Below are 23,563 nucleotides of genomic sequence, written 5' to 3'. Positions count from 1 at the left end.
AAGTATTTTCTGACATCAATTGTTATTCACGTAGATATCAGCAGTCGTGTTCATATACCCCAGTGGTAGTATTCACTGCCTTGGTGAAATAATACCCATTGCTAGCCAAAGCCTATAGTTGTGTATTACTGCAGCAAACTCTCTATTTCTGAGCATAAAAGCTTGAGTCCCTATACTGGCAGCATTGACACCACAGGGCATTAACCTTTACTGGGCTCCTCATTGGAGCCTCTGGCTGCTCAAGTAACCAACCTGATCTTGCCTCTCATATATCTACTGGGACTTTTCATAGGGTTAACAGAGAAGGAACATAGAATGTCTTCAAAATGCTGCTTAGCAAGTTTACATGTATTTATATTCCATTAGTAAGCAAGGAAAGACACAGAAATTTAAGCCATTCAAGTTTGCTGTGACATCTGAGACTTTTATTAGGTAACCAGACAACCTAATAAAGAGAATGAAAAGAGCATTCACTAAGGAATAAAATGATTTCAAAATGTATTTTTAAAATAAGTAAATACTAAAAGAAAGTGTGGGAACCTCAGCATCAGAGGAAAGCAAAATGATTTATGGGAGCAGAGAAAAAGCAGAGATTTTAAACTTTTATTTTTGTCTGTTTACACCATTGAAGAACCAGTTAATTGCACAGGCACCCTTTTCCAATTCCCCTAGAGCACTCCCCTAGAAGCTGTCCTCTTCCACTATACCTGGTTTAGAACACAGCATCAGAGTTGAATTTTACCATAATGTGATTGGGGAGCGGGCCACTTTTTCAAAGATTGTAGGATGCGGTTCCCTGTCCTTTCAAATAAAATTAGCTTAATCGGTACACCAGAAAAAGTCACAATTGTTTATTTCTCATAGATGAGTATTTATTATATATTACAAATACATTAAAATATTATAAATAGTTTATGTACATTACAGAAAAGAACAACACAAATTATACTATTTAATGTATACTCATACATATTAAAGTACAATAATAGCACAGAATTATTGCAGTATTCTACAAAAAATGCAAGGCAAGCAGTTTAAATCTCTTTCTAGTCCAAGGTTACATATGAAAGTTTTGCCATTGTGGAAACATGCTGCTTTATATTAGATGGGTTGATGCTCTTGTTGTGTTGTCTAAACTATAGTGGCCGAGATTTAGTTTTTGTCTATAGATTCTGTTGGTTCTTGGACATTTTCTATAAAGAAAACACACACAGATTAAACATTAAGTAACATTTTTGGTTTTTACATAAAAATGTATTCAATATTCAAATGTTTTCATGGTTAATCTCACATGAAAAAAGTTATGGTAGCTCAGATGCTGGCTGGTAATATTTACAGTTTTGCTAACCCAATCTAAAGAACAAAAAAAATAGACCAAAGCAGTATGAAAGGGATAAACATATGAGTCAAAGCTGTATCTGACACTGAGGCCTACATGTTGAGATACTTTAATGTACTGCTTCCAAATCTGTTAAAACATACCAACATTTTGGAAACAGAAAGAGGGATAAAAAAGATTTGCCCCGTGGACCACGCCCATTTTGTGGCCACACTCCCTAATCACCATGTCCATTTTACAAAATTTGGCAGAACTGTGTCCATTAATTGGCTCATGTAACCTAACATGTATGGGTGCCTTGGTTTGTTTGTGTGCACCGGGAATCTTACAATCCCAAGACGAAGGCCCTTATTTCTTAAGTTTTTCTATTTTGAATTACCCAGTGGAACCCGATGGCTGTTTTATGCAATATATTTTATAGAGAGAGAGACCTGCATTGTTCAGGGGTCTAGTTTTCTTAAATGGTCAGGGTTCTTCATGGTTCTTGAATTCTTAAAGGGATACTGTCATGGGAAAAAATTTTTTTTCAAAATGAATCAGTTAATAGTGCTGCTCCAGCAGAATTCTGCACTGAAATCCATTTCTCAAAAGAAATCTGACATGAGGCTAGACATATTGTCAATTTCCCAGCTGCCCCAAGTCATGTGACTTGTGCTCTGATAAACTTCAATAACTCTTTACTGCTGTATTGCAAATTGGAGTGATATCCCTTTCCCCCCCCAGCAGCCAAACAAAAGAACAATGGGAAGGTAACCAGATAGCAGCTCCTTAACACAAGATAACAGCTGCCTGGTAGATCTAAGAACAACACTGAATAGTAAAAACCCATGTCCCACTGAGACACATTGTTACATTGAGAAGGAAAAACAGCAGCCTGCCAGAAAGCATTTCTCTCCTAAAGTGCAGGCACAAGTCACATGGCCAGGGGCAGCTGGGAAGTTGACAAAATGTCTAGCCCCATGTCAGATTTGAAAATTGAATATAAAAAAATCTGTTTGCTCTTTTGAGAAATGGATTTCAGTGCAGAATTCTGCTGGAGTAACACTATTCACAGATGCATTTTGAAAAAAACATGTTTTCTGATGACAGGATCCATGTAATGTGCTGCCACTATTCAAAAAGGTGATGTGAATAAGAAACAACTTTAAAGCAAAAATATGGACAACAAAGTTCCTAAAAAAATCTTTTAATTTTCTAAAAAAAAAAAAAAACTCAACCATAAATATCTCTTTCAATTTTTGTTGCATGTATGATAGGTTATGTCACAACCAAGATGTAACGTCTGGTATCACAAAACCCAGAGTAAACCCCAAGGTACCAGTCTTGGTTCGCACTTCTGCCGCCTTTAGGTTCGGGAGGAGCCCTCCGCTACTCAGATGCCACCAGGACTTAATGCAAGAGGTCCAAGGGGAAAGCTCTGGGCAGGCAAGGGAACCGTAACGTATCACTGGAACAGGGTACAAGGGGTGAGGTCAGGGGACAGGTCAGGTCAAAACCAAACAGACTGTACGGTACCAATTCAGGAAGCAGAAGCGTAGTCAAGGTCACAGACCAGGGTCATACACAGATCAGAATCGCCGTACCGAATCAGAATCTGAAGAATAGTCAAACACAGGCAGGTTAGTTCAGGCAGCAGATTGGCAAGGTCAAGGTCAGGCAGTGATCAATAACAGGATCAGACAATATATCGCACCCAGGTACTATAGAACATAGGCCTATATTGGGCAATGATTCAGTGCAGAGCAGGGGTCTTTATAGGCAGCCTAATGGCTTACACTGATCACATGGGGCCAGATTGATAACAGCTGAACCAAGCCTATTTGCAATTACTAGAATAGCAATGGGAGTGAACTACGGCCTTAGCTATTTGCTCACATAGAGGAGTGGTAACTCCGGCACCTTATTACTGTATCGACTTGAATCCTACTGGAACCAATTGGTTAGAAAATATCTGCCATTGCAGTGGCATCCAGAGTCAGAGACTGGTAACGGAAAGGGCATCTTTATTTCAAACATTCCAAAACACAGCAGTAATTTACTTTTAAGTAAACAGATGTGATTGTTTGCCTGTACATCATTATTAATTCAGTACTGTATTTGCTATCTATAGGCAGAATGGCACTTATTAAAAATACACAATATCATAAAAATGTAACCTAAAAATCTAGTACATTTATGTCACCCACACTAGCTTTTTGTCACATGAACAGCTGTATAATAGTATTTTTCATATTAAACATGAAACCCAAATTCTTTTATTTAAGAAAAAACATCCATAGCTGTTATAAACTTATTTAAAAATCTAAGCTGTAAGGCTTAGATTTTTTTTTTTCTATGCCACAGGCTTAGCAAACACTTTCAGTCGTGCATGCCCATCAGATCCTACATTCTGGTTCATACACAACATTGTGTGGTTATGTAAACCTTGCCTTGATAATCTGTTTTGTTGTTACATTTAGACAGAAAAAATGTCACCAAAGGCCAGAGACAAACAAGATTTGGGGAGATTTAGTCGCCTGAATAAGAGGTGATTCAGGTGACTAATCTCCACAAACTGCCCTTCCGTCCGGCTAGAATCTAAATCGCCGGTGGGATGGCACTCAGAGCACTTCGTTTTCCAAACTGGCCTGAAGTTTCCTCGTGAGGCAACTGCGGCTACTTCGGAAAATAAAGCGCTCTGAGTGCCATCCCGCCGGCGATTTAGATTTTAGCCGGCAGGAAAGCAGTTCGTGGAGATTAGTCACTTGAAGAAAAGTCGATATGTCGCCAGGCAACTAAACTCCCCGAATCTTCTCATGCGTCTCTGCCCTAAATGTCTGGGAGAAACAAAAGTGTATTTACTCATAAGCTCGATTTAGGCATGAAGCATGTTAGGCTTGTCTCTTTTTGACCAATGTAGCTAAACTTTGGTTCTGTTTTTGAGACTATATTGAAGGCAATAATTTCTCATTTTTACATCTTCCAACTTCTCCCTATAAACTCCAGAAGAGTTGGATCGTGATTGTGGGATCTTAATTAAGGGCAACTCTTAAATGCGGACAATATATTTTCAGCTTAATATGCAGGAACAAAATACAGACAAGCAAACTGTACCTGCACTTGAAGGCTACTACCATAAAAGCAAACAGGGTTGAGCTATTTGTTGCAGAGATATTTATCAAAGCTTTTGCTCTTACACTGTTTACATTTTCCCCTCTGTTATTATAGGTCTATGTATTGCAAACCACAGGGGTATACTTCATCAGGTTATGGTGTGTACATATTTTTCAACACATCAATGTTTATACCTGATTAAATATATTTTAATAAAAAAAAATATTCTCAGTTTAATATCTAGGTGTATGTGTATTTTAATTACATTTAACAGCTAGATTTATCAACATACAGCTTTAAAATTTCCACATTAATAAAATCTAAAATTTAAATCTGCTCTTTTTAAAGAAAAAACTCAAAACTCAAAAAAGCAATCACTTTATAAGATCAAAAAACTGGAATGCAGAAAATCACATTCTACCTTTCATTTTCAACGAGTCTCCTGTATTTCAAATAAATCTTGAAATTGAAAAATGTAAATTTAAATATCTTGTAATTTGAGATTACAAACCCCACTGATTTCTGCAATGGCAAGAAGGTATTTTCAGTTTTTTGCACTTAATAAATCTTGAAAATTTGAGTTTTAGATTTGCTAATTCTGCTACAAAAAAATCTGAATGTTGATATATCTGCCCCCTATGGGGGAGTAACATGAATTTGGTGAATGTTTGTAAACACCAGAATATCATGAAATGATAAATTCACAATTATAGATACTGCTAAAATATCTGAATTTAGTACTCCAAATACAAGTGGAATACCAGAATGACAATTTGACTCCAAAGCGTACAAAACCAGCATAATCAATACGTGGATTAAGGCTATTGTGATTTTTTTTTTTAACTCCAATTAAACTCTGATTTTCCTTACTCCAGTCCATAATGATGGCCATATAGAACCAAACTTTTTATGAAACCAACTTATTGTGATATACACTATACCATACTATAATTGCTTCCACAAAACTGGTTGAAAAGCCAAATCAGAAGAATGGTAAGGAATAGTTTGCAGAAGGAAAATAATGGAAGAATTAACATAAGTACATACAGGTACATTTAAAGTTTGTGGATATAAATGGATATAAATATATCATCCTAGAGAAAAAGACAAAATTCAAACAGAATAAACATTATTTTATTATAATATATTTAAAAGACAGATATAAAAATTAGACATTGGCACATTTTTATTGAGAGATGGGGACATACGAAAATTCTTCCATAAATGATTATTAGCATATAAGAAAACAAATACTGTTATTCATTAATACCTAGTTTTTAGACACTAAGAGATAGAAAAGATGAACAGGTGGTCCTCCTTTTTGCAAATGAAAGGCATTTTCTTTGAAGGAGATCAGTTGTACCACCTGTAAGAACAATCAAAGAATGATTGAGACCTTTTACTTGAACCAAATTAGAGGGAATTTCATCAACATATAACAAATAATTCTCAAAATCAAGTATACTTATCGACATGCCCATGTGGATTAAAATTCATAGGCCAAACCACACAGGAATGAATACAGAAAAATAAAATTATGCATAAGTTACTTAGAGTTGCCCAAAGTCAAGATCCCAGTGTATCATTGCAATGAGTAGCATAAAGGCATGACTTCCCAAAAAGAAACCAGATGGACTTATTAGCAGGCACGTGTTAAAATGTAATGGACTTGTATAGATTGAGCTTGTTTTATTCGACCAAGTGCCATTCTGCCTATTACTAGAAAGACTGTGCTAGCCCTCTATACCCCACAGAAAGTATTTTAACAGCATAATACATGCACAGGTTGGCAAAAACATACACGTTACTACTGTATTTTGGAATGTTGTAAAATAAAGTTTCTCTATAACCATTACTGCACTCTGGCTCTGTTGTGCTTCTTGTCAATTGGGGACATTACTGCAAACACCCAGCGTCTTCCATAGTAGTCGAGATACAAGAGTAAAGGTGAGCCATGTGGTGAAGGCAGACATGCTAATATATAATACTGTAACATTTTTTTGACCCACATGATATTAAGCTGCATCTGGCAAGGGAATTATTCAAGTCAAGATTTTGTTGTCATTTTAAAAATAGTTACACACTGGACTTTCAGGTCCTTACAGGTTTACTTAGTCACACAGACAGTCCATGCATAGCCAAGCCACAGATAAGATGCAATTCTGCAGTGTCAGATTTTATTATCAAGGATACAAAAATGTCACAGAATTTTATATGTTGATGGTTCCATGAGCACCCTTAGGAGAACTGATGGGAGCAATGCTGAACACTTCATGAAGCAACAGAATTCTTAATGAATCAGATAAAATTGAGCATAGGACTGGCCAGATATGGGATGACTTTGACGTAGTTGGCCAGCTTAAATATATTGCAATATATGGACAAACAATCCCTGTTTTGTTTAAAGGGTAAGGCATTTTTTAGTAGCAGTATGCACAAAATGTCGCTGTCTTAAATATATTGATAATGGGTTGAGTACAGAGGACTCTTGTATTTGAACACTTCATGAGCTTGGCTACCCCAAGTTTCAAGACTCGTTTACTATTAGCAGATGTCATTTTAGATGAAACTATATGCCGGGATCCTTATTCTTGTCAATTCAGGAAACCTTTACATACTGTTGGATAGTTCTCAAGTATTCAGATCTTGTAGATAGTGACATAGCAGTGTTAGGGGATTCAAAGGGTGGGGTACTACTGAATTTAGGTCCACAAACCAAATTCCAGGTCATCTGTTTCTTGTTTACACCGAGTTAAAATAACTTGAACTTTAAAACATATTACAAATGCTATGGAACCCCTTGTCCATTATATACCGTAACCAAACTCTGCTATGTCTGGGAACCAGACTTCTTATTAGACAATCATCCTTCGAAAAAAGTCATTGAGTGAGGGTTTTATTAGCACTCTTGCTAAAAACTGCTGGTAATGCAGACTTTTCAAACAAGTAACAGTTGTTTGACATTTATGGAGATTCTGTAGGAGCGTAGACAAAGAGAAGGCTCTGAAAATATATGTGCCTCTCAATTGAATTAAAGGGGCTAAATGTTTAAATTTTAGTGGTCTCCATAAAGTCTCCACTGTAGCTTAGTGTCATTACTGGCCCAGTGTTTTTCAGGCCCCTTCACAAAATCTTGTGTCACGGGTGCCCCCTGTTCCCCCCGCAGTCACCACTGGTTCCATTTCCAACTCCTGTTTTCATCATTTACAATGTTATTTTTCTCATCTGTTCATAAACAACAGACATTTGTTTTAGCAATTCCTTGATTTCTTTTTTCATTAGTAACTGCTTAACATATGTTTGTATATCTTGTTCTCCGAACTCGCTCACAGAATCACACTCTGGCCTAGATAGCTGATCTTCCTCCATTTCAGGTGCCATCATGGTAAATTTGTAGAAAAAAAAATGTTATGGTAAAGATATCACTATTAATTTTAGCTGTTGGGGATCTGAGAGTGATCAGTTTATATTTTTGGTTTATTTAGCCATGGTGAAGTAGTTGAAAGTCATTTCCCATGCTGGCTTACCAAGAAAGATTTTTTCAGCCTTCCTAGCCAGAAGCTATGCTCATAAGCATCCATCCTGGTTGACAACAAGACACACTCCCTCCAAACTTTTAGCTTGGATTTATTTACTTCAGTTCCCTGTTGTTGCGAGTGACCACACCCCAGTGTGGTAGGACCTTTGCAGTGTCAGGTCATTTTGAAAAAAAAGCAGAAAGCACTTTATAGGAATTGCACTGGATACTTTAGCTTCCCCAAGACTTCTCTCCTCACCCCTATCCAGGTACCCATGTATGGAAAAATCCATCACAGTAATTATTTTCCCAGCATGTATCTCCTCTGAATTCATCAGCAAAAAATTGTCCCTTAACCCCTGAGCCACATTTGTCACCCACAATCCCTAACGACATACAATAAAGTTATTTTTCCTGGTATAAGCATACCACAGGAATGACATGTGGAATTGGTCTACCTGTTTTTGTCAGGCAGCCTACACATGGCCCATCTAGTTGCAAGCAACTTCTCCCCAATTCCACATTTGCACCAGACCCCTCAGATCTCTCAGCAGACATTACTTTGTTCTATTCTCCTGTGAACTGTGTATGGAGGTTCCCTTTCATATGTTGGCATCCTGTTAACCACATCTGTGCTGATTGATTAGGCTGTCTTAAGCTCACAATCCAGAAAAAAGTGTTGCATTTCCACCGAACATATATGTAGGAACTGGTCTTTTAGTACCAGATCCACCAGGTGCAATAGAATGGATTATTACAATCATCGGCCTTCCAACCACATCAAAGTAAGATAATTTTATGAGGAATGCCACTGGGATGATATTGGTGCCTGATTAGAGTTGCTTTAATAGCATCATAATCATGTGCTGATATTCTGGAAGAAGATCAGTAAAATGTTCCACGGCTTTGCCTTTTTGCCTTGGATGCAGGTAACTTGCTCACTGCTCACTGGGTAAATGAATCTACCTTAATATTTTGTGAAATCTAAATGGAAAAGTGTCCATATCCCAGGGTAACTGGGCTGGAGGGACACCAGGAAAAACCCGGTGCACCTCAGACTTCATATACCCAATGGCACTGTGGATGCTCTTTTGCCGCAGGTTGAGGTAAAACTTGCAATGAGGTACTTAGTTCAACACAGCAGTGTGGCAAGGGTGGAGATGGTGGTGGGGGGGGTCCTTGTTATATCACAACAAACCCCAGGGGGCCCTGGAACAGTCCACTGCTGCCAACTTCCCATCCTTTTCCATAACAGGGAAATTTTTACATATTAGGTTAGTAAATATTTAACTCCCTGGACTCACTGCTTTGGGGTGAAGCATTATTTCTCTGGAACCATGCCATCTCCAGCTAGAATTATTTTTGTGCCTCCTTCTCTCTTTTTCTGTGCCTGGTGTTCTGCTGCTGTTGTCTTGACCTGTTAATATTGCAAAATAAACTGTAGTTCGAAGTTAGGGGCAGACTACCCAAGGTGGCTCAAGGCCATTAAAAAAGAAGACCCTGCACTACAACTGCAGCTGTTCCTATCCTCAGAATGCTAATGTCTAATAGCAATATCAATTGTTTGCCTCTCTGGAACAATGTTGTACTCCTGGTTACGATTCAGCACCGTCTGGAGAGCTGTTCCTTTGCTTCATGTAGGATACTATCTCAGAGAACAATTGCCAAATATAAGATTTTGAAAAAATGGAAAAAGAAAGAAAAATGTAGCAAGTTTGTCCTTGAAGACAAGGATTTGAAGTTTTCAAATTTTGATGCTGTAGTTAGGGACTAGGCATCAAGGACAAGCCTTAATAAGTTTTACCTTTTATACAAGAAAAACTGTGTATGTACAAAACAATTAAACAAAGACCTGCATTAAATATGCAAACAGTTAAAAGAAGAAAACACAGGAAGCCCAGAAATAACTAATATGTACCGTCTTCTGGTTGAACCATGTAGACATATGGTCTAAGCCAATAATGGACATAGCTCTGTTGGTTATATTAAAGAATAACAGTGACTGCAATATCACACAGTGCCCTCTGTTGGTTATATGAAAGAATAACAGTGACTGCAATATCACACAGCGCCCTCTGTTGGTTATATGAAGGATTAACAGTGATTGCAATATCACATTGCTAAGTATTTGGGATGGAATTGTTTTCCTATAAGAAATTAAGACTTATTGACAATTGTAGTAAATTATGAATATCAATAAAAAGTGATTTTGGAAAGTAGTTCAAGAAAGTTTGATGATTGACATAATGCAGATCCAATATTAATCTAAAAGCATAAAATGTTTCTAACCTTGTTATGCAGATGACAACAATGCAAATGACAGCAATCTGAATAGTTCCAATCACAGCAGCTATCAAGACATACTGAAAACGGACTGGGCCTGGAACCACGTATAACACATTGAAGTCTTTCTTTTCACAATGAGACCCACTGTAGCCTGTATCACATCTGCAATGATAAAGATATTTCTTTGTTAATATTTAGTTTTTTTTAAACTTACCCGTATATACTCGGAGTATAAGCCGAGTTTTTCAGCATCCAAAATGTGCTGAAAAAGTCTACCTCGGCTTATACTCGAGTCAGTGGGCAGTAGCTGAGATTGCAGTCACTTTTAATCATTCCTATACCAACAGTTCGCTTGGGGAGAGACTGCAATATCACACAGCACCCTCTGTTGGTTATATGAAAGAATAACAGTGCGCCCTCTGTTGGTTATATGAAAGAATAACAGTGACTGCAATATCACACAGTGCCCTCTGTTGGTTATATGAAAGAATAACAGTGACTGCAATATCACACAGCACCCTCTGTTGGTTATATGAAAGAATAACAGTGACTGCAATATCACACAGCACCATCTGTTAGTTATATGAAAGAATAACAGTGACTGCAATATCACACAGCGCCCTCTGTTGGTTATATAAAAGAATAACAGTGACTGCAATATCACACAGCACCCTCTGTTGGTTATATGAAAGAATAACAGTGACAGCAATAGCACACAGCGCCCTCTGTTGGTTATATGAAGGATTAACAGTGATTGCAATATCACACAGCTCCCCTTGTTGGTTATACAAAAGATTAACAGTGATGGCAATATCACACAGCACCCTCTGTACATGGTAGTGGGACAGTGGGACAATGCACAAAGTAATCTGTTTGGCAATTCTCTGTCACCATCAACTGTGCAAAGAAGTCCAGTTGATCGCTGGGGGGGGGCGCTTTGGCGGAATGTGCACTGCTGGGAGACAGGGCTGTAGTTGTGTCTAGGCTTATACTCAAGTCAATACATTTTCCCAGTTTTTGTCGGTAAAATTAGGTACCTCGGCTTATACTCGGGTCGGCTTATACGGTAAGTCAGAAGTGTGACTAATTTGAGAAGGTTTTTTTCTAACAGTTAAAAGCTAAAAAAATCGAATGTCTACAGTGAGGGTGCAAAATAAATGTAGTATTTGAGGTAGCACAACAGTGTCAGATACTATTACAAATAAAGTACAAAAAGAAAAGCTCCCTTGTGGTGGAGCTTTAATGCAATATACCAGAAGGGAATGCAGCCCATTCTTTTCATGTTGTATTTATTGTGGCACAGGCAATAATGCATCAACATGTATTCATTCCACCTGAGTTTGATACTTGTCAGCACCACAGAAATACAGGCCTATACATAATACAGGCAATATTCATAGTTGGCTAGAAGATGATTTGAAGTCACAGTATTTGTGCAGAAAGCTGTATTTTCTCAACTGTTAATTAGGACACTGACAAGTGGACCCAGAGCTGGAAGGGCAATGAGAATATTTCCATATACCCTATGATTTTGGGCTCACAACCTTTTAAATCATATATTGGTTATGAGGAGATCACATGATTCCAAATGATACCAAACAGGTCCAACCTATACCCACCAGCTAGGAGGGATGGTTTCTGGAGGACTAGATGTATTATCATTCTAGGGAACACACCACGCCCATGTTTTTATTTTTATATTTGGTAATGGCAAAGAACGTCTACTGCATTTTCCTGAGTACTTCTACCATATACATAAGGTAATAAAGAGGAATGTCCCAGTAGGGTAAAAAAAAGTCAGAGATCCAGTAATGTCATGCAAGTAAGGCTCCAATTGTATGCCCAGTTTCCAAACTTTTGCCCCAGGGGGACACAAGGAAATTCTAACTTGTTACATATATGGTTTCTCTGTGTTTTATTCCATAATAATATTTTATTTACTGTTTTGCAATTATATATACTTTTTAATATTAAAAATAAAATGTAAAATAAGATTTGTCCCTGTTGCTCTAAAAACACGTAGCCTGTTTGAAAATAGCTGTCAGTGTATCTTTGTGTGTGTTGAAAGGGAAAGTTATATTTATATGATAAGTATCATTTGAATGCTGACAGGAAGATTAAATTGACCTGGTGATATAGATTTATCAACTGCTGAGGGAAAGAAGGCTTGAAAAAGCCTGGAATTTTGGACCAAGTTTGGTTGTACCTAAGGCACCATTAAAGGAACAGTTCAGTGTACAAATAAAAATGGGATAAATAGATGTTCCCCCAACAGTTATGGCAAAAGAGGTGGAGCCCATACAAACTGCATGGTTTTCTCAGTTATATCTGAGGAGGAGAAACAGCAAATAAGGAGACTTAATCTCTGCTTATAATGTGGTGATCCAGGCCATTTTCTAGTGCCGACTACTATGAAGGGAGTCTTTTACTGTGCTTTCTTTATTACAGTGGCCAGGAGGAGCCCTCAAGACCCAGGCCTTGCTTATAGCTGCTTCCTTGATCAAATGCTAGTCACTTAATATGATATTCCCCTTTAACCTACGAAGAATCCCACTTGCATTAAGTGCCAGCAAAATTTAAATACTAGACTCCTCCCATTTTCTTATAATAAGAACCACTCCTCAGGATACTATATATATATATATATATATATATATATATATATATATATATATATATATATATATATATATATATATATATATATATATATATATATATATATATATAATGTTCAAAGTGGACCAGCACACCAAATCTTCAATCAAAAAAGGTTTATTTCAACATCACTCAAGTGTCCAACATTTCGGCCCACATTAGGGCCTTTATCAAGGCCCTAATGTGGGCCGAAACGTTGGACACTTGAGTGATGTTGAAAAAAACCTTTTTTGATTGAAGATTTGGTGTGCTGGTCCACTTTGAACATTGTATACTCTGATTGACCAAGCACCCACTCTCGCCAACAAGGAAGGAGTGCAGGTACTTTGTGAATATTTATATATATATATATATATATATGTATATATATATATATATATATATATATATATATATATATATATATATATATAATTAACAAAAGCTATGAATATCTTGTAAATTATATCCTTATAAACGGTGAGTTCTGATGTCATCAGTTATAAACGGTGAGTTCTGATGTAATTTCTGTCACATGACTCACTGAAACGTGTGTATTTTAATAAATAAAGTACCCCAGTTGCAAAATATGAGGATATTAGAAGTTACCTCGGAGTTCCATGACCTGTATAAAAACACTCGTTCTTCGGCCTCGTGTTTTTATATGGTCATGAAACTCCTCGGTATCTTATAATATCCTTATATTTTACAAGTGGGGGTACTTTATTCACTATATATATATATATATATACGTCACAATTCTAATGCATATACACACAACAAAATATGTTTCACGTGGCTGTGGGAATAACTCTTAATAGTAAGAAGTAAGCATAATAGAAAAGGTGGCAATCATAGGAAATCTACTTCTATGTTAACACTGGTGTCTAGACACTCAGAATGTAATATTGATATACAGTACAGTCACCCGTGCCAACTTAGACAATAACATTACATAACATAATCAGTAGGGTAATGCTTGCCTAATGATGACTCATATGCACAACAGCCATCCAATTCAGTTCAAAGGTATTTGCCAAACTTAGGTGTAATGTGGCAGTAGGGTGCATAACAGTCCATCACTGAAGACAGACCTGACACACATTACTCACACACATGGAGCTTCAACCAGGCCAGTACAGTTTAAGACTGAACCCCTGTTCATAAAAATATATGAGCATTCCAAATAATTGTGAAAGTATATTGTGTCTCTTTTTCCCTTCCCAATAGTTCTGTCAACTCCTCTCAGTGATTTCTTAAGAGGATTCATGGCTGTCTTTGATTCTGACACCTTACCATTATTTCATATTGATCTACTTCCTGAAGCAACAATTTCTTTTGCCAGGATTTATCCCCTCTCTGAGCTAACTCACTTGGTCCATGTATCTATCTAGACTATCATTAGCTGAATAGAATAGTAAAAGAAAACTGTACCTGTTGCTTTTAGTACCAGAACTGTTTCAACAATAAGTTCAATGAAGGTATTCTTTAAATAAAATTTAAAAGGAGCATAAAATCATGTACAGTGTGTATCCATGAAGGGGATGAGTGGCAAACTGCTTTTAGGTCTAGATATGGTCACTGGGATACTTGATGATGCCTATTGGTCTCTGTTATGCGTCTGCTACCTTTCAACACTTCAACAGAGACATTCTTAAGCAATTTGTGATTGTTTTCCTGGACAATATTTAATTTTTTTCACCCTCAATCAAAGCATATTGTGAACACGAGAAGAGATTTTCTAGACTTTGTACCTATAGGCTATTTGCAAAACTATAAGAATGCAAATGTCCATGCAATGTCATAGAGTATGCATAGGTTCTTACCTACTTGAGATCCCAATATTATGAATTAACATTACAGACAAAAATAGGAATTTTAAAATATTACAGAGTTATTTGCACCCAGAAATTATGCAGAAAACAGAAGTAGGTAAAATGTCTTTGTTCATTAGTGTAGTTGAGTAAGTAAGTCACATGGCTTTTGAGTATATTATTCTTGGACAGTATTCTTGTGCTACTATAATGTAACAACATTTCTATCTCATAACATTCAAATCTACAGCAGAGCTATAAACATATTGTATCGGCTATCATAAAGTTAAAATGAGGTACATAGATTTGTTTAAGTACAATAAATGTTATGCTGTATATAGTAGCACTGAGACACTCAGATGCCATTGATAATTTTTGCAAATAAACCAACCGAAAAAGTTGTCTTACCTACACCACGGCTTCAGCATGTTAACAGTGTGCTCACACTTCCCATGTACACAATAATCAACATAATGTTCAGGGCAAGGAATATCCAGACCACTTGCAGTCTCTTCTAATTTATTTGCATTCTCTAAAATAGAAAAAAAGATTCTGAGACATATGCCAACAGAGGTGCACATTTTTTAATTTATATAAAATTTATTCTGACATGCATTTAAAATGTCAGGAATGCTAGAGTAAAGTGAGCAGCAAAAGTTCTACAGTTAAAACAACAATTACCAACAGCCTAAATATTAGGCCCTAAAAGTTGTTTACTAACATGGGCGTCTACAGATAGGGGTAAGGGGGTAAGTTATTACTTATCCCTCCCTGGACCTGTACATTTTAATAAAGGATATTCTCTTGCCATATGTATATATATATTGTTCTTTTTTTTTATAAACACATTTCTTAAAACTACCATTATGAACCTGCAATAAGCTTAGAAAAGGCTTACATATCATGGTCAGCACCACTTCAAATAATGGACCATCCCAATGCCTATTCTACTGCTCAGAGCAGCAGTTTTGTTTAGCTCTGCCCCTTCCCTCTGTGCAAAGCTTTCTGCTCCTCAACTGTGTGAAGAATGAGAGAATCAGAGTAGACAACCTTCTCCCGGTGAAGCAGTATCTTTCCCAGGGCAGATGAGTGTTACACTTAGGGGCAGATTTATCAAGGGTCGAATTTCGAGGGTTAATAAACCCTCGAATTCGACCCTCGAAGTAAAATCCTTTGAATTCGAATATCGAATTCGAAAGATTTTAGCGCAAATACTTCGATCTGTCGAATAAAAATCATTTGAAAGATTCGAACGATTTTAATCGATCGATCGAAGGATTTTTATTCGATCATAAAAAACTTAGAAAAGTGCTGGGAAAGGTCCCCATAGGCTAATATTGAACCTCGGTAGGTTTAAACTGGCGAAGTATGTGGTGGAAATATTTTTTAAAGAGACAGTACTTCGATTATCGAATGGTCGAATAGTCTAACGATTTGTAGTTTGAATCGAAGGTCGTAGTAGCCTATTTGATGGTTGAAGTACCCAAAAAATTACTTTGAAATTTGAACTTTTTTTCATTCGAATCCTTCACTCGAGCTTAGTAAATGTGCCCCTTAGAGTGTGAATGCCAGTGTATGTGTGTGTCAGTGCCAGTGTACTGTATGTGTGTGTATGTAAAATGAACTGTTAGTGTTAATGTGTGTAAGGACAACTGTGTTTAACAAGGTCTGACAATCTGTGTGTCTTATAGAGACTATAAATTAACCTGTGTATAGCTGTGTAACTACATTCATTATTGAATCTTATAGGTACAGGTTCGCTGTGGGGTTTTGCCTACAACCATTCTCCCAGTGCATTTGCCACAAAGCACATTAACCCCTACAGATCCTTGCCCTGCTGCTCCATTGAATTCCCCACCTATGCATGTCCTCACTCTATTCACTGTCCTCTTTTACCCTTTCCCTTCTCATTCTGCTAAGTTACCCCCACACTCACATCTCTGTCTCTAATAACTCTCTGCCTCACTCTATATATCTGTATAGATATAATATTATAAATATTTCTAATATATATTTTTGCACCTCACCCCCCTCTCCTGTCCTATATCCACCTCTTTTTTTTTTTTAAGGACTCTTATCTTTTAACCCTTCTGCCTCTTTGGGAACAAAGTAGCTTTCTCGTAGACTGAAATAGAATGTATAAACATAAACCTCTTCCTGCTGTTGTTACTCTACTTTATGTACAGTAGAACCCCCATTTTACATATTTCAGGGGACCAGAAAAAATGGTGTAAAGTCAGGGAAATGTATTATGTATTTTATATTGATGGAACCACAAATAATGGTATAACATATGGAAAAGCTTACAATTAGGGTGTTTAAATTGAAAAATTCACTGTATGTACTGTATCCAGCTGTAACTACAACTCTAGAGGGAATAACATTCTACAAACTGCTAGCTTGTAATTGTGCTAAGAAAGTAGAAAATACTAAGTGCTGCCTGGCAAACAAGGAGTTTGTGTCACTAATAGAATGGCAATGCTATACAGGTACTACTTTATATAAACATAGAAAAGCTGTTGTTAGGTTTGTGTAGAAACCAAAATATGGGTACACATAATTTGTGTAATACGTTTTCTTCCTCCCCCCCCCTGGAAATTTTTCTGTGGATGCCCATGACCATGTATTAAGTGTGAAAAACATAGCCCTTTGAACTTTGAAGTTCCACCTACTCCACCAATTTACATTACACTAGACATAAGAAGTAGCTTCAATGTATTATGTAGTTTACCTGTGTAATCTGTTCTTGCAAAATGACTGTCTTCAGATTTGGTACTTTCTGTAGTATTCTCTGGTGGGGAAAAAAGATTAAGCATAAGATTTACAGAACTGTAATTAAGCCGTGGTTACTACACTCAGGGCAGACGGGGGCCCAAGAAAAGTAAAAATATCATTTATGGGTGGTAAAGGGGGTGAGCATAGTGGGAGGAGTGGGTACGGTTTGGATGGAGAGTAGGTAAGGTTTGGATGAATCAGAAGTGGGGTTTGGGCCTGATCATGGGTTTTTAGTATAATGGGTGTGACTGGGAAGGTCAGGAACATGGTCATGCATCTGCAGCCCCCTCATAGAGGAACATTGGGGATCAAATAGGTAATGTAAAAGCATTGGCAAATACTTTTATGGTAGAATTATAAAAAAGTATGCAAAGACAATGTTATGATAGATGTAAAAAAAAAGTTTAATTTATGGTATCAGCCCTTCTAATTTAAGTGGTATGAGACCAGATAATTCCTGATGGCAGTCCTGAGGCTGGGGGCCATAAAACTTCCTCAGTGGATCAACTCATGGGCCTCTAGCTAGACAATGTTAATAAAAAAGATATCCCCAGAGGTGGAAGAGGCATATGCCCAGGGTACAACAGAGGCAGAGAGGTGCTCTAGACACCTACCTCATCTACCTACCCACATTTTAGTCTTCTATGATTTGGTTTCCTGGCCAGTTGAGAGAGCGGCAATGTTATGTGCAATTGTGACAATACATTGCAAGTTCATTCCTGCTCCTCGTCCAGGGCAATCATTACCATGGGTTTGACTAGGGTACCCCTTAAATTTGGTCTGGCAGTGGTTATACAAAAATACATTTTCTTTGAACCATATACATTTATTTAGAACAGTTCAAACATGTCTAGCCAGCCTACTAAAATCAATTCTATGTTTAAATTGACTCATATCAATGATTATTATTATACATGTATAAATACATAAATAAATGTAGTTTTTTTTTACTCCTACAGTTAAAAATCTGCCACTAATCCCAATCAAGTACTGGTAAATAAAAATAACCTAGGAGTAAATTAGTGAAATGGCTAGAAAATATATAAAAATTATGAAACAAAACCATGAGATGATTATGGTGGTCCCAGAGTCACAGTTGCTAGCTGAATATATGAGCATATCAATGTCCAACATATTATGAAATTATTTTGATGATGACGACACAGATCAGTGTAAACAATATAATGATCTGGGTTAAAACAAGTCACAAATAGCACATTGACCGAGTAGTGCCATGTTGTATGAAGGATATTAATCCTAAAGCAAAGAGGAAATGTATTTTACTTTTGTAATCTCATTTTAAAATATGACTATTGTCGACTATTTGCTAGGGGTGAAGATCAGAAACATAAGAGCCTAGTGTGGAGAAAAGGAAAAAGGGAGGCCAGTCCTATGTTTGTGGGACTGATCCTTTTAACGGGGTGGTTCACCTTTAGAACATAGTCTAAATTTAAATAGCCCCAGTCAGAATAAACATTGTTGTAATTTATCTTTATTGTTATACACAAAAGCCATGAATATCTTTTAAATTATGATAATTTAATATGATCTGGTTACTGCACATGCCTCCCCTCTCCTGTTTCCTATTTTGTGGCTGCCTGCCACGTACCAGTCTAGGAAATCCCCTATAGAGAGCTGAGAGCACAGAAGAGAGAAGTTTAGCAGGGCTGATCTGTGGCTTATCAGGTCTGTGGCTTCAAAACAGAATATTTAAAATAATAAAGATGAATTGCAAAATAGTTTTATCTCATATGGGCTATTCACATGTAGAATATGGTCTAAGGTGAACATTCACTTTAAATAGCTGGGAGAAACTGCCCTAAAGTAGTGACATAGAAGCCAGGGTTAGGACTAGAGAGTTTTTGGTTATGGTGTTCTTATTAGAATCAACTGAACAGGATGTGGTTGATTGAGTGAACAAAGTTTTGGATTGAGCTCAGTATGACCCAGCTGTCTTTCTGTATATTGGTATTAACAAAATTATTGGTTGAAGAAGAAACTTAAGAACAAAAAAAAATCACTATTTGTTCGGCATCCCCTCTAAATTAACCTTTCAATCCTGGATGGCACACCTCTTCTATAAAAAAACACACCAGCTCAGGGTTCATTGCAGCAGAGCTCCTGAAGACTTTGAATGCATGGGCCGTTACTCTTATAGGGCTGCTAAACCTCTGGACTGGTTCAGTAGATTTAGAATATAAAATACAACCTATCTAGCTACAATTGTTATTTGGTTTTAGTTCTACCTTCTAAGAAGCTAAATATAATAGACTACAAAATTCTTATATCCTTTGAAAAACTGTAAAGACTGTCCTTAAAATGAATTTTTACGCTGGTATTACCTTGACATCGACCCAAATACTTGACTTCAATTTTTTCCTGTTTCTGACATGAAGCCTCTTTGATCTGACATGGGTTATCGTATGATTTCCCATCTGAAGCACAGACTGGATTGAAGCTGATATGTGAACAGTCAATGTTGCATACACACCTAAAGAACAGTAAAGAACAAATTATATTTGCAAAATTCTATTTACCAAGGTCAATAAACAGTGTAAAGTTACACAACCTATTATCAGAAATTGACACTTGAAAGAAATGATTTGCAAAATCACTGCTTTTTTTTTTTTACAATTTTAAGTTTGTAACAAAAAGTAAAACAAGCAAGACAAAATTAAGATACAATGTGCACAAAGCATTTTTAGTGTCTGCATTAAAGGATAAGTAAACCTTAAAAATAAGTGAATGTAAAATTGACGAGAGTGCTATTTTTTTTCAATTCCAAGATATTAAAGGATACATGTACTTTTCAATGAATTTTGTTACAACACCACCTGCTGATCATTTTCCAATCATTCTGACCACCAAGTAATCAAGGAAGAAAGAGGCTGCTCTGATGTTTTTCTGGTTAGGAAAAAAAATTTAAACCTTTCTCAAATTTTTCCTTTTTAGAAAAACATCAGACTAGCCCTCTTTCTTTCTCCTGACAACTCCTTGACTACTTGATGGTCAGACTGGTCAGAAAATGACCAGCAGGTGGCGGAGTTGTAACAAAATTCCTTATATTAACAGTATACGTATTAAAAAATAAATAAATACTGAATGCACATTGCAAAAGTACACGTATCCTTTAATATCTTAGAATTAAAAATAAATAAATACTGAATGCACATTGGAAAAGTGCTTAGAATAGCAGCCTCAATTTTACATTCACCTATTTTTAAGGTTTACTTATTCTTTAAACTATAAGCGTAAGGACAAATCTTTTGCAAGATTTAATGTTGCAGTACAAAATCAACTGGTACACACCCTGAACATGTTATGTGGACCTGCTGATGGAATAGTGGACATTATTTAGGAGACAAAGGACAGGTACACCCTCCAGGAGGCATGATTCTAGGCAGAGTCAAAGGCTTAGAAGGCAGGCAATATATGATTGACAGATACGATTTTAAAACTATTTAATAACAGATATAGATAGCTTAATAAAAAAATGTTTGGTTTAATTTGAAAAGGACTTTTATTATAGTTTTTAATGTCTGAGTGACAGGTCAGCTTTAATCACTGGAACGGCTGTGGAAGGGGAGAGTTACCTGCAAAGAAGAGCATGAAGGTTACAGTTTTTGTCTTCATTAACAAAGACTTTTGGTAGAGGATACTTTTGTTTACAACCTTAGTTAAGGCAAGTTGTAAAGTCTTTTGATTGGACAGCCATTCCAGTCTGGAGTCTGTTGAACGATGTTTATGAATATTTTTGCTCCAGGTACAGAATTTTTTGTTGTATATTTACACTGTAGTGTTGGTTATGGTTAAATGCTATAAGAGTGTCCGTTTCAATTTAAGAGACTGAACCTGAATTAACAGTGATACAGCATTCAAATTCAGATCATACTGAAATGGCTATAGAGTCTTGTTTTAACCAAAAGCTTAGGCGCAATTAATAATAGCAAAAAAAGTCTTGACCCAATTTCCACTCTAGGCAAAGTTGTTATTCCTAGACATTAGAAATCCTCACAGACCCTTGGCAGAGGAATAGATGAACGAAAACTGTAATAATAATAAGAATTAAAAAGTTAATGCCTGCCTTTAATGCAGTTTGAAGTTGACAGAACCAAGTTTCCAAAAGTACTTTTTTTAGTAAGTAAGAATAAATATGTGATAAATATGTGATAGTAGAACAGAAGTATGCATAGGTTCTTAACTCTGTGATAGATATGAGCAACATAAAAGCTCCATTTAGAGATGTTGCAAACTGAAACTATAATATCAGGGGAGGAGCCTCTTTCTTCAGCAGGATGTAATTGGGACAGGTAGTACTGGGGAAAAACAGCTGGAGGACAATACGGCAGTCAGTTGGGAAGTGCAGGGAAGAAGAAAAGCGATGCTGATCCTTAGTTGTGAATCCGAACAGATATGCACGACTGTGCAATTTAGATGGGAGTGTGAACTCAGGAACTCAGTTCTAGATGGGGGCTAGTAATCTTGGTGTAATTCTTTTCTCCCTCTTTTAATAAGCAATTTTTTTTTATACTATTTATTTATTATAAAAAAAAATATTTGGGATATGTTTTAAAACAAGTGAGCAATGGTAGTGGCATAACATTGTCTGCCTTTATACTGCCAAAAAGTTGACAGAATACTCACAAACCTTCTGCTTTTTATGTTTTTTATACTGTTTTACCCCAGTCACACATAATAACAACTTATTCATAGGGGAGTTAGAGCTGTAGTTCCTATTATATTTATTTGTATAAGTGGCATCTCCTTCAGCAGGTACTGTATACTCTGTGCCTCCATTCTAATCCCACTGAAGTGCTTCTTACAGTCATGAATGAAGCATCTCTCTACTGATACCACTGAACCACTTCTTTTGTAGACTTCAGTTTTCAGATATATCCGAGATGCATGGCTTTCCACTTGAGTCCATGATTTTGTATTTAACCATTTCTGGTTACTTTATATAAGTCTTCTTCAAGTCTTGCACTATTAAGCATCATCAGAAAAAGAGACAGTACTAACTATGCAAAACTAAGTTAAACAGGTTAAAAATATAATTTTACTAATTAATTGACATATGATTAAAGGGGTGGTTAACCTGTAAGTTAACTTTTAGTAGGTTATAGAATGGCTAATTCTAAGCAAGTTTTCAATTGACTTTCATGTTTTCTTTTTTGTAGTTATTTAATTATTTTCTTTTTCTGACTCTTTCCAGCTTTTAAATGGGAATCACTGACCCCATCTGAAAACAAATGCTCTGTATACAGTAGCAAATGTATTGTTATTGCTATTTTTTTATTACTCTGCTTTCTGTTCAGGCCCACTCCTATTCATATTCCAGTCTCTTATTCAAATGAATGCATGGTTACTATGGTAATTTTGACTTGAAAATGCAAAATGGAGAGCTGTTGAATAAAAAGCTAAATAACTCAAAACCCATAATTAAAGGTGAACAACCCATTTAACAACATTGGTCACACTAGAAATGTTTCCATTCATTACCACTATTTGAAAACATTCGGTTGGTTATCCCAGTGCAAATGTTATGTTTCAGGCCAATAATTCTTAATACAATCAGTACCCTTCTGTGTGTGGTTCTGTATCAAATGCTTTAGAAAAAAAAATAATTCTGCTTTGCTTCCATGATTTTTGCTTAGCAAGAGATGCACAACAATACCTACAGTCCAAAAAATGCATATCATTAAGCACTTGCAATCGAATGCCCGCATCTGAAAATTGGCTTTAAAACAATGAAAGGCATGGATCCTCAAATGAACCCCTACTACAGTGCATGAAGTATTTTTTTAGGAATTAATTCAATTGGGTACTGGTCAATGCTGTCAGTTTCTACAGAACATAATTTTTCTATTCTATTTACAAGGCACAATTTTTCAAAAGCTTGTCCAGTCTGACATAGATCTTCCCCTCCCTCAAAGCTTCTTTTCTACCCATATGAAAGCTATGAAAAGTGCATTGTGCAGAGGGGTGTTACAATGTGTATAATATCAAATATAAGTAAATAATTAATTATAATTTAATGGAAAACTTTACCCCCAAAATGAATATTTAAGCATCATATAGTTTATATCAAATTAAGTGGCATAG

At 36.4% G+C, this 23,563-nt stretch overlaps 1 protein-coding gene across 11 annotated transcripts in view; it reads right to left on the bottom strand.

Moving 5' to 3' along the window:
• Positions 1 to 904: 904 nt before the first annotated feature.
• tmeff2.S (transmembrane protein with EGF like and two follistatin like domains 2 S homeolog) overlaps positions 905 to 23,563 on the bottom strand; it is a 41,390-nt gene continuing 18,731 nt past the window's right edge. For 2 of the 11 annotated variants that reach the window (XM_041578615.1, XM_041578616.1), the window contains 5 exons: positions 19,804 to 19,952; positions 17,418 to 17,477; positions 15,095 to 15,218; positions 10,239 to 10,397; positions 905 to 1,193 (listed from right to left, as the gene is read on the bottom strand). In XM_041578615.1, the coding sequence (XP_041434549.1) occupies positions 1,097 to 1,193; positions 10,239 to 10,397; positions 15,095 to 15,218; positions 17,418 to 17,477; positions 19,804 to 19,952 (589 nt within the window). In that variant the 3' untranslated portion in view covers positions 905 to 1,096. Of the gene's footprint in view, positions 1,194 to 2,657; positions 2,934 to 5,544; positions 5,799 to 9,253; positions 9,367 to 10,238; positions 10,398 to 15,094; positions 15,219 to 17,417; positions 17,478 to 19,803; positions 19,953 to 23,563 lie in introns of those variants that run through there. The other 9 variants (XR_005964646.1, XR_005964647.1, XR_005964648.1 and 6 more) reach the window with 9 other exon arrangements.

The sequence above is a fragment of the Xenopus laevis genome, chromosome 9_10S (genome assembly GCF_017654675.1).
Source record: "Xenopus laevis strain J_2021 chromosome 9_10S, Xenopus_laevis_v10.1, whole genome shotgun sequence".
NCBI classification, from domain to species: Eukaryota; Metazoa; Chordata; class Amphibia; order Anura; family Pipidae; genus Xenopus; species Xenopus laevis.
Note: the sequence above shows the minus strand (reverse complement) of the source record. Positions and strands in the feature narration are given on the sequence as shown.